Genomic DNA, 12,501 nt, shown 5'->3' on the forward strand with positions numbered 1-12,501 from the left:
ATCAATAGAGGCGTTATTGAATTGCATCTATTTATAAATCCGATAAACTAACCCATGACTATAATATGAATACTTAAACTTTATGCAGAGACATAAAAGGACCAAGTTTTAGTATATAACCAAAAAAGTCTATAAGTATATGGATAGAGTTGGATACTTTATCTTGGGGACACTATAGATACGATCCTCTTTGTATATTGATACAAACGATATGATCTAATATCGTTTACGTGGATACATGTGAGTGGGGCATCTTATGTAAAAGATGTTTGCATAAAACTGGACCTCAAAATAGTCACTTTTCTTTATAACAACCAATTACTGTTAAAACTGACTATTTCAATTCGATGACCTAAGGTAACTCGATCTTAATCCTAAGGTAACTATGAACTCCTGTTTATTTGAGATTATCCTTTAATCTGCATATGTAAGAGTGATTCAACATCACCACTCAATAAGCCTTCTATTTTAGGGGTAAGTCCGGATAGATAGCTGGGGCATAGTCTTGCAAGACGAAATTCACTCTTACCCGTCTTAAGGTTAGCAGATAGGTTGTTTCCTTAAGTATTAACTCCTAGTCTTGAACAAAGAGGCTCCACCCTCTCGTAATTGAGAGAGATTCGGTTTATTGGTAGGACCATAAACCAATTGTTCATTAAGGATCTGTAAGGATAAAACGGTAATTTTGACCTAGCTGTAAATACGAAGGACATGTGAAGGAGAGTGCAACTACTGAGCCATGGTGATGTGTCTTGGTAGTTAACGGATAGTGATTAATTTTGTTTAAAGAGTTTAGCCAATTAATTAATTTGGCTTAAAAAGTTTAGCCCATTAATCTCAAATTATTGGAGCATAGATTCATTAGGTCCCTCTACTAGCTCGTAAAAGATTAAACCTTAATATTTAAATTTATTGAAATTAAACATATTTAGAGAGCTCAATATATTTAAATATTGATATAAATATTGATTACATGAAATATGGATTCATGTTTGAATTAAATATTTTATTAATTTGATATTTGATATTAAATTATTACTATTTGATTAATTAAATTTATTTAAGTAATTATTTAATAAATTAATAACTCAGTTTCAATTTTAAATTCAATTGCAATTTTTTAAAAGAAATTGAATCAAGATCATATTTAATTTAATTTTAATTGAAAATAAAATAAAATTGAAATTGAAATTGAAATTGAAAAAAATGATTTTTTAAATCCATAGTGGATTTCTCCCAAATTGAATACCTAATCCACTACATTAGTTATGTTTGAAGTGTCAAATATCTATTAATCTTTTTTGCATGTGTATTTTGTATAAATATTTCATAATTCGTTTGAATTATGAGCATGTAAAAATTGAAAAAGTGAAGAAAATCCTTACTGAAAAGAAAACAATGTTTCTCTATAATTCAATCAAAATTCACCTTCAACTGGAGTTTCACCATGCTTTATACGACCTCAGATTAGTAGAGAAGACTTAGATGGTGGTCTACTGCTCAGATTGAAGAAGAATTCATAGAAGAATCAAGTAAATTCAGAGGAATCTACAAAGGTTGTATATTAGAAACCTTATTTATGTTTTCTTCTTAAACATGCATGCTAATTAGCTAAAATTGATGTAATTAGAGTACTTAGATCCTTAATTACTTCTGCTTGTTAAATGTCAACGTCATCAGATCACCTATCGACAAGACGCTTCTCTACTATTTCTTGTGAATTTTAGAGGCGTTGGAATGGAAGAAAGTTTTCTTAACCCTAATTTTGTGTTGCGGTTGCCAGAAAATATGGATTTTTCGTCACAACTGATGGTTGGATGGGTCGTTGGATGAGAGAGATGTGGAGCACCATTTATCTTTTGATTTGAGAAGGATTGTGATTAGATTTTGGAGTTTTGTTTTTATTTTTACTGGTTTAAATACATGCATTGTTTAATGTAATAATGATTCATTGTTTAGCGTGGTAATTGTTTACTAACAGTATATTTGTTATTTTTTTTAATTGCTTTTTGAACCTGCTTCCTTCAAATTCCAAATGTTATGGGTTTGGGGTTAGTTATGAGCCGTTTTGACAATTTTAATTATTTTTTTTTAATATTTAATTTTGTTTTGTTATTTTCACAATTTTGAAACCAATTTGCTATTTTACTAAAATAAACCTTGAAATTTACTATTTGTCTCGACAACCCATTATATTATTGTGTTATGGCTCTATTTTTTAAAAACTTATTTGGTCATTCATGTAAGGGCTAACTAGAAGAATAACAGATTTTAACTTTTCATTTGTAAAATTAGCAAGTCAATATTTCATTCGTACAAAATGACCAAACGAATTAAAAATAAAAAATAAACGAATTTGTAAAAGTCAAAGCTAACCTCAGCCATACAAATGAGATTGCAATTGACTTATTAAGAAATTAACGTAATTACACTTAACTAAAACAAACATCTAGAGAGCTCTGAGCACCACACTGATCTCTTCTCCAACTAAGTTGCTGCCATTTTTCTATTCAAAATTGGTGACACCTCCAACCTCAATTCTGTCTTCATCCCTTGCTTCGTCGGGTGTGGCTCCCTCTCCTTCCACCAAAACTTCATCATTAGCTTTGACTTTGACTCATTCTCCACCAACTTAATTTATTGCTCTTTTGGAGCCACTAGTGATCACTCAAGTTCCATCTTCCTCTATTTCAACTCCTTCGATACAAGCTTTGTCGCCAGCCTCAAGCCCTAACAATGCTGCCATCGTGAATAGAATCATTGTATCTGTACCTATCGTCGCAACCATAATTTTCTCAACTCTACTACTTTAAATGTGTGGTCGGTATTCACTCTTCACTCTAAATTTTTCAAACTAATTAAAAAATATGACATTTAATTGTATAAAATTTTCAAACTAATTAAAAAATCAAAATGCAAAAACATAAAGTTGAAAAAATATTTAAAACAATCAAAACAAAAAAAATAAAATAAAATGATATATGAAAAAAATTGGTTTAGTTTTGATATTTGAAAAAAAAAATACCAATATAATTTTATGATTCAAAACAGGAGAGAATTTTAGAAGAAAATAAAAATGTCTGATAAAAGAAACGTGTAAAGGAAAAAAATTAGTTACATTATAATTCAAATGAGAGTTTTATAGTCATAAGAGATCTTTTGAAAGTTTTTTGCTATACTTCTGATGAGATTTAGGCGATCTACAAATGTAATTATTGTCCAAACTACGCTCAATAAATACACTAAACTTAAAAACAAATAGCAATTGAAATCAATTAACCAAACATCTAAGTCACTTTCGAACTTACATAAAATTTGGTAACAATACTTTTTCTTGTTCTAGACTCAAAATATCAGTTTAGAAAATGAGGGTTGGACTATTAAAACTTTATCTCAATAATTGCATTCATGAAGAAAGAAACCAATTATGATGTAGTGTTGATGTCAACTGTGGAGATCTCATGAACATGAGAGAGAAACAATATTCGACGATGATCAATCCTTCGTTAATTGAATTTGTCAAGGTGGGTTTAAGACCCCAAGGAAAACTGGTTAATACCAACATCGTCCATATACTTGACATACCTTTTCACATTGGCTTGATAAGAATCATTTTGAAAAGAAGAGACTTTGTGACTTGAACTCTTAGTCGATGGTTGATTAAGTCGAGTTTTTAATCTATGCACCAGATCAATTAAGTCAAGCTTCCAAAATAGACTTGTCGTCAATTGAAAACAAAAATTAAAATCAGTAAAAAAAAATATATATGAAATTTGAAAAATTAGATAAAATAAAATTTTAAATTGAAGATAAGATCAAATATGATATTTGAAAAAAAAAAATACATTCGATTTTTAAAATAGTTGCAGTTTAATTGAAAATCTAGATGAGGGCGTTTTAGTGTTAAAGAAAAGTAGAAACACGTGTGAGGGTGTATTTGCTATAAATTTGATGAAATTTCTGATTTGCTATTCTTCCCAGTCAAATCTTTAAAACAAAAAATAAATATGATTCAAAATTTTAAAATAAAACTAAGGAATAAAAATGGGACATTATCTAATATTTCATGTTTAAAAAAAATTTATAATAAAGATAATCATAAAAAAATTTAAAAAACTTATAATGTAGTTATGATTAAAAAAAAAACTAATATAAATATAAAAAATGAGTTAGAAAAACTAATATAATACAAAATTTGAAAATCTAAAATAAGATAATCATGAAAATAATTTAAAAATAAATGATTTAATTAGATTAAGAGAGAATATAATATAAATATAAAAAGTCTATTTAGGAAAGGATTTTGAATATATTTAGAAATATTTAAAATATTTTTTAAGGATAGAAGATCGTTGAGATATAGATTTCAATTTTTCAAATTAAATCACATAATTTATGTCTGATTTTCTACATTGAAAGATACATTAATTTCAGGTAAAAATCTTAAAAAAAATCAATAGAGTCTGCATTATAAATTTGATAAATTAATTATAGCATAATTAAGAAAGATGCATAATTACTTACTTGTTAAAAAGACTGATAAAGATATTTTAGGATTAACAAAAAATCGACTCACATGTGTATCACGCAATTTATTATATTTCAAAATTTTTTGTGATTTGCTATTCTTCAAATGATAGTGTAATTACTACTATATATCCGAATATTCCTTCGTGCAACGGCAAAAAAAATTGCACAACTTAGAAATTAAAATGCTTTAAAAATGAATTTATTTTATAAATTAAAAAGAAAGAAGGAATGAAAGAAAAGCAAAATAGTATAAAAGAATAAATAGAAGTTCTATTCAAAATTAAATTAAATTGGAGCAATTTCGAAATTAGGGATAAGGTATTAAATCCACAGTATCGTTTCTTCAAGCTGTTGCCTAGAAGAGATAATCTGAGCTTCAGCTTCAATGGCGTCCATTTGCCATTCAATTTCGCTTCCTTCTTTATCTAAACCCACAACAATCACTAGACTCCGACCTCTCCGCGCCTTCCTTTCCAATTCAAGTTCTATGCTTTCACTTCGGAGCTGCAAAGCTCAAGCCACCACCTCAGAGTCCTCCACAGCTGTTGGAGATGCTCATGAACCCAACGACGGCTCATTGAGCATCGATAATCTTCACCGCTTCTTCGAGCTCAACTCCGGGAAGTGGAACGGTTCTTTCTTTGTAAGTCTTAATTTCTCTCCTTTATGCTTAATTTGTTCTGCAGTTGCTATTGTTCAATCAGATTTCGTAGGAAAAATAGTGGTTGTTCTCTTGATTTATTCGATTATTTTACTTGTTTTAAGCTTTAGTGAAATGGATTTGAGGTTTGGTTCTTTACTTAAGGTTGAAATTTCATTTACTTGTCTAGCAATTTGACGTTCGAGGGAATTTGCTGCATGAAATAAGTACGAAGCTAGCTGTGAGCTCTTATGGAGAGGACGAACTTATCAGTCTCATTCAAACGTAAATACAAATCACCCTTGCCTGTTTGGTAACCATTTTGTATTTTGTTTTTGGTTTTTGAAAATTAAACCTATTTCCTACCATTTTTTTACCATAACAAATACACGGGCTAATATCGTTGTTCCCCTGATCCTATTATGCTTTTGTAGACTATACATTAAACAGAAATCAAGTGTTTCACTTCCTGGCAACGACGATGAGCCAGAGTGGGCAGAGTACAAAATTAAAGAAACCAACATGTTCACTGTGGACAAATATCAGCAGGTGAGTTTTCCTCCCAACCCAAATGTATGCATGTTTATACACACAAATACACGCACTTGTGCGACCGTGCGAACTTGTGTATGTTTTAAGGTTTGTGCAGGCCCAACAACTCCAACACTCCCTTTAAAATGAAATCTCATTGTGGTATTACAGTTTCTTGAATATTTGTTACAATTAGCTTGCAGATTGGCTTTTTCCCCAATGAGAAAGCATTTTCTCTAAGGTACCAGACGGCTGGAATGTTGGATACTGTGCTGAGGCAAGGGGCGCTGGGTGAGGATGATACTGGTGAAGAATTCCCCAAGTAAGACTTCATTCATAAATGGATTAAATGCAATACTTCCTGTGCATTTGTGATCCGATCTGCTCTCCAAAGTACCATACTCGTGAAGTTCCGGAAATAGTGGACTAACTAAAGGTGTATAAAAAAACATACTGCTCTATGTTTATATAACTCAATATTTGCTCATGGATTTAGACTCCCATTGGCATCAAAATGTCATGGTCTTCAGGTACAAATTAAAATTACCCATGCTCGTGCCTCCTTCCTGTCCTTGCTCAACCAACAGAAATTATTTTATGAATATTATTTTAATAATCTTGAATGATCACATTTTATATGAAGTCCTTTTCCTTGAGCGTTCATAATCATCCTGAATGATCACATTTTACATGAGTCCTTTTTCAGTTTCAATCATGTCTTTAGTGAACTGATTTGTACTTTCGTTCGGCCATTTTCTTTTCTAATTCAATGTGTATTAGTTCTTGTTTTCAACTGTTTAAACTTTTACAAAACCCTTATTTATAGTTTCTTTACCACCCACTTAAAAATGCAGAAACCTCAAGCTTCCTTCTCGCCGACCTTCCATTGTATGCGAGAATTGCCTATATATTCCAGACAGAGATCTGAGGGCAAGAGCTTTTCATATAATGGACCCACAAGGAATTATAGAAATGCTTCTTATTTTTCTCGAGGAAAGGGCTGACGGGAAACTTTTTCGTCGTCCTCTTAATTCAAATTTGGTACCTGTAAGTTCTAGTATTGCTTTGAGTAAAGTGATGGACTTAGTTTTCATTATATGTTTCAACTTTTTTCTGTCTTTTTTGTGTTGATCAACTATCATATGGTCGCAGGGTGAGGAAAACAGGCTTCTCCCCTTTCTTGGTGACTGGAAAGGTCATTCTAGAACAAAAAGAAGTGGTGTTTATGGGGCAACGATTGCTGAAGCTGATACGATTTCATCCCTTCAAATGGATGGCGATGGTCAAATTATCCAGGTATGATTCACTGCAATCAAACTCTCCCCCATTTTCTTAACATTATCCAAAGTGCTCTCTCCACCATCAAGCGAGGTCTTACGATCTATGTGTTCAAGAAGTAAGTGCAAACTTAGTTTGCACGTAGGATAGTGACTTTTTAATTTATGTTAGTGGGAAAATTTAGAGTAGTGCCTCTTAAATAGGAGGATAGTGGCCTAATGATGTAGTGGGATTAATGGAGGAGAATTTCAATGTTAGTGGAAGAGTTTTAAGGTTAATAATATTAGTGGTTAGTTTCTTATTTGTCTTTAAAGATTTGTAATGTTCCACTTCAATGAAATTAAAACTCAATTGAAGCACTTGATCCTCTGTGGAATATCTCTCTTGTTTCCAACTTTCGTTCTCTTGGTTTGTTGTTTTTCGTTACACCATGGTTCCATTTTAAAGTCTACAACCTGTTCTTGTACTGTCAGGATATCATAACAACATCAATGAATGGAGATGTCACCACGAACGTTAATTGGACTGGTACTAAATCGGACAACTTGGTAACATTTGATGGCGGGTATCAGATTACATTGTTGCCTGGTGGAATGTATATGGGATGCCCATGTGATGTAGCCAAAAGTGTAGCAGATAATAAGTCATTCCACCTCGAGTTCTGTTGGCTTGAAGCCCCAGGCAGAAGACAGAGGCTGGTCCGGACTTACGATGTAGAAGGTTTGGCCGTCTCATCAACCTATTTTTCTGAAATTAAATTGTGAGTGATCCTTCCATCTATACATTGCACCTACATTAGAAAGAATCAATCTTAAAATTGCCCCAGATATATAGTAGTTCATGTTTGCTTTTAAAAGCTTAGATTCTTTGAGGTAGAAGCCAGATTTTTGTTATCAAAATTGTGATGCATGACCTATTTTTTATGTATTGAAGAATACCCATAAAAATATTAATAATACCATCATATCTTAATTTGTGGCTCTAGTGGTACTCTTACATGGTATCAAGACGAAAGCTTTACTTGCAATGCCTTTTTATCTCAGACTAATTTTTCAAGCCGTCAAGTAAAAGATGTTTGGGATGATTTGAATGCATATAAAAGATTTAATATACCATGATCTTTAGTTTAAGCTAATGGATTTAATGGTTGTATTACGATTAGTAATCCATTTTCTTTTTTTGTTATGAAACTTGCGATTAGCGATCAATTCAAGTTATCTTTCAAGTTAATGCAATACTATTTAGCAACGATGTATTGCTTTTGCCCAATATCATAATCGCTCTGGTGAGTATAGCTTAATCATTGATTAAAAGGTCAGATTTGAATGAATTTAAACTATTAAAAAAAACTTGTAATAGCATGATTGTTCGCTCCAGATTTTCGGATTGTTGGGAGAAATTTCTAGGTTTTTTGAAGTGCGAAACTTTTGAACCCTTCGAAGTGAATTTTGTGGATTTGATTTTGGTTGACCCAGGGACCTCACTCTTAGACCTAATTAATTGAATCTTGGGCTTGGTTGGGCTTCGAGTCGAATTAAACTTATTTTTAGGTTGAATTGGACTTTGGCCCAAATATCAATACCAAATTGGATCAAAATATTTTATTTAATCTAAGGGTCACAACGAAAACACATGGTATTATTGAGATTTACCAACTCATGTTCTTAATTTCAATTTTGGACATGTGTCAACTTTTAATTAGTCTCAAATTTGATATCTTTTAATTTCATCATTAATTTGAAAAATGATACGGTTATTTGTGACTAATCCAAATTTTTTCATTTAATATCACTTTTTTTTATTTTATACAGTTAATTATAACTACAAATGTGATTATAATTAGATAATATTTTTCGACAGTTTGCTTTTAAAGTTGCGACCATGTTTAACACGACTATATTACTATACAATTTTTTAGTTCAATATGTAAGAGTTATTTAAACAACTACATCCCTGATAAATTTTGTTTTATCGTAAAATTCAAATATTTAAGGATGGTTTTCAAATATAGGAAAATGTCTATCTGTTAGACCGTGATAAATTACTATCTGAGTCTATCTAATGTATTCTAATCTATCACAGATAGACTGTGATATTTTACTATTATTTGTAAATATTTTCTGCAATTTTATCATTCAAAATAATTTCTAGTCTATGTCTTTAATATTTATTATTCATTTTAAATAAAAAAAGAATTAATCTTAAATTATTAATAAAAAAACTGGTCTTAAATTATGGTGGAGTACCAATTATAGAAATAATAATTTTAAAAGTAATTATAAATTTAGTAAAAACTAAAAACTGGGATATATGTATTTTAGTTTTGTTGGTCATTTATTAGGGAAATTATAACAGTTGGCATTGTCATACTTGTAAATTTGTTATATAGAATAATTTGTAAATGAACGTTATGGATATATTATTGATATACTATTTTTGTACATAGATAAATTATACATAATATACTAATATGAAGTATATCATGGGTACACTACCTTTGTAATATTGTTAAATTATATTAACGATAATATGTTTAATTTAAAGCATATCGTCAATCTACATATCATTGATATACAAATTCAATTATCTTTTTTATTTTTAAATGATAACTTTATTAAAGGGAGAATCGACAACTCAACTCTTCATTAAAAGTAGAGGTCACCTAACTTGAAAAATTGGAGTTCTCTCATAAGCTTCTAAACTATAAATAGATTAGACAAAATCTTGCTCACGCCAAAGAGTGAGAGACAAAACTACAAGAACAATTCCACTTAATAGAAGTGATAACACACGTTCGACTTGCGAGATCCAATACAGTTTCAACCACATTCTTGGTTTCAGAAATGTAGGTTGACGACTCGTTAAGAGCATGAATGACATTTGTTGAATCGAATTCAATAATGAGAGGTTGGGACAACTCCTTACTAAACTAGAGAAGAGAAGATAAACCAGCTCTAATAGCCTCGTCTTCCAAAGTTTTAATGGACCACCTCGGATCAATATAATTATATTTGGCACAAACAGGAGATTCTTAAGTATAGGTGTGAGCATAAAGATATCGAAAATCGATTTGACCAATCGAAGCCGACCAAATTGAGGTCGTCGGTCGATTTTCGATTTTCATATAAAAAATTTTGGAAAACCAATCGACCGATATATATATTACTTTCATATATATATATATATAATATATATATATATATATTATATAATATTAATATAAAGTAAATGTAATTACTTTCGATTTTCGATTTTCATATAAAAAGTAAATGTACTACCATCAACCCAAATCCAAGCTTATTGCCTTAGTATTGATGTATTATTTTTTTATGTTGCCTAAATTTCAAGTTTACTACATGATTGATTTAAATTTTTTCATAAAAAAATGATTGAATTAAATATAAAAAAGTTGTAAATTATGTTAACCTAACAATAACACTTCATCAATTTATATTTCATTTTCATTCACTTTAACTTTGCTTCCAAAAAAAAAAAATGACAAAACCCGTCGACAGTCAGTTAAATTATACTCACTTTTTTTTATTGGTATTCGGTGTCGATTTTCGGACCAATCGGTCGATGCATACTCCTACTTAACTATCACGAACAATCTATCCAAGACCGCAAATCTTATTATTAGTGCTATTTTACCAAAAATAACAATTAGTTGTCATTGATATATAGATTCTTCCATGATTGCAAGTGAAAAAGAACATATTACTTGATTTAAAGTATAGATAATCTCTCTTCTCCCCCAAACTACATTTTCTAAATCTTATTCTCTTGGATATCTAAAATTTTATATTCCATTATTGGACCATCTTTTTAAAATAATAATAATAATAATAGATGATGTCAGAAATATGATGGTTAATTATTAGGCAACCATTGTGTCACATAACCTAAAAATTTGAGATTAAATAAGCACAACACACTTGAAAATTTATTTTATTTTATTTTATTCATTTAAAAATTTGATGAGATCTTTTTCCCTAATCTTATTTGTTGACTGCCAAAAACCGCCAACTTGGTTCATAGTTGAGCCCACGAACTGTACTCACAACCCACCCAAACTAAACCAACTATTCTATTAAAAACAAAATTAAAAATATTTTAAAAAATTTAAAGAGTAAAAGTTTCGAAGAATTCTCTTGTTTTTCCTTTTCATTGAAAAAGATAAAATAATATGAATTTAATTTTTTTAAGAGGGAAAAATGGGTTAAGCTTTTCGAACCATTGATTTTTTATACTGAGTATTAAATTTTTTTAATTGTCGAAGTGAGTATAATTTAATATACTGAAAAAAAATTCTTTTAATTTCTATTTATATGTGCACAAATTCTCGTATTTTATAACTTTTAATTTTTATAATGCATGAACTTCTTTAAGGCGGTATCTAATTAATTTTTTTGTTTTTGTTTTTTGACATTTTGTTTTGGATATGAAAGGAGGGGATATTAAGTTATATTGATACCAATAATGTTTTATATAAATGTTCGAATAAAAATTCTACTCTATTTAAACGAAAATAGATAGATTATAGGTTCAAATCAATATAAATTAAGTAGACAAATTTGACTTTGACTTAGATTTTGGATCTAAATATAATTGACTAAATTTAATGTCTTCTTTAATTTCTCAATTCAAATTCTAAATCATCTAATGCAGTTGGATTATTGATTGATTTATTATTTGTAGAGCTATTCTAAAACATTTATAGTATTGATTCTTTTAGTTGATGTTGTATTATGTCCTTTTGAGGTATTCAATGGGTGTGGCAAAGATGTCCTAGAAATAACTATGAGAGCCATGTTACCAATTTATTCTATTTTTTATCCCAACCACATTCTCATCCTTGAATTTTTTTAAAATATTTTATTTTTTTATATGAATATTAATTATTACTATTATTATTTCGAGCACAATAGAAGGAAATAAAAGAAAAACTTAACGACAAATCATATAAAAAGTGAAGGGCAAGATCTGTCCAAGAAGGATGGTCTTCAAGCCAGATTACCAATAGAATTACTCTTATGTTTAATTAGTCCAAAAAAAAATCAAAACTAGACCAACAAAGGAGGAAATCTCGAATAGAGTCAACGAAAGCATGAACTTCATTAGCATATCTAGATTTCCCAACCAAAAGCTTGAAAATCAGCTTCAACCTAAAGCAGGAAAATGCTAGCCTCACGAGCTCTAGAAATACGATTAAACATGACAATGACCTCAACGAGTTTAATGAATCCCCTCATAATAAAATGTTTTTCCAAAGTAAGCAATTATTAATTATAAGATTGAAATACATGAAATGATCTAAGTTTTCGTTGGCCATAAAAGTATAGGATTGGCTATTTAAGCTCCTAAAGAAACTTGTAAACAAGATTAAATAGGAGCAACTTTTTGTTAATGTTGGATTTCTGTCAACGTGATGCAGTTGCATAGCTCAAGGTATAAAGTTTGTTGGTTGAAATTTAGTTGTAAATCTCTGTTATCATCTATTGGTTACTTTAGTATTCTGCAAA

The 12,501-nt window shown here is 29.9% G+C and overlaps 1 protein-coding gene across 1 annotated transcript; it reads left to right on the forward strand.

The window, feature by feature from the left end:
- Window positions 1-4,824: 4,824 nt before the first annotated feature.
- LOC120079431 lies at window positions 4,825-7,963 on the forward strand. The gene is made up of 7 exons (XM_039033605.1): window positions 4,825-5,173; window positions 5,361-5,455; window positions 5,605-5,719; window positions 5,905-6,023; window positions 6,556-6,748; window positions 6,854-6,997; window positions 7,453-7,963. Exons 1-7 carry the CDS (start codon window positions 4,916-4,918, stop codon window positions 7,741-7,743), a joined length of 1,215 nt encoding a protein of 404 aa, XP_038889533.1. The 5' UTR covers window positions 4,825-4,915; the 3' UTR covers window positions 7,744-7,963.
- The last annotated feature ends 4,538 nt before the right edge of the window (window positions 7,964-12,501 follow it).

Source organism: Benincasa hispida, chromosome 6, assembly GCF_009727055.1.
Source record: "Benincasa hispida cultivar B227 chromosome 6, ASM972705v1, whole genome shotgun sequence".
NCBI lineage: Eukaryota > Viridiplantae > Streptophyta > Magnoliopsida > Cucurbitales > Cucurbitaceae > Benincasa > Benincasa hispida.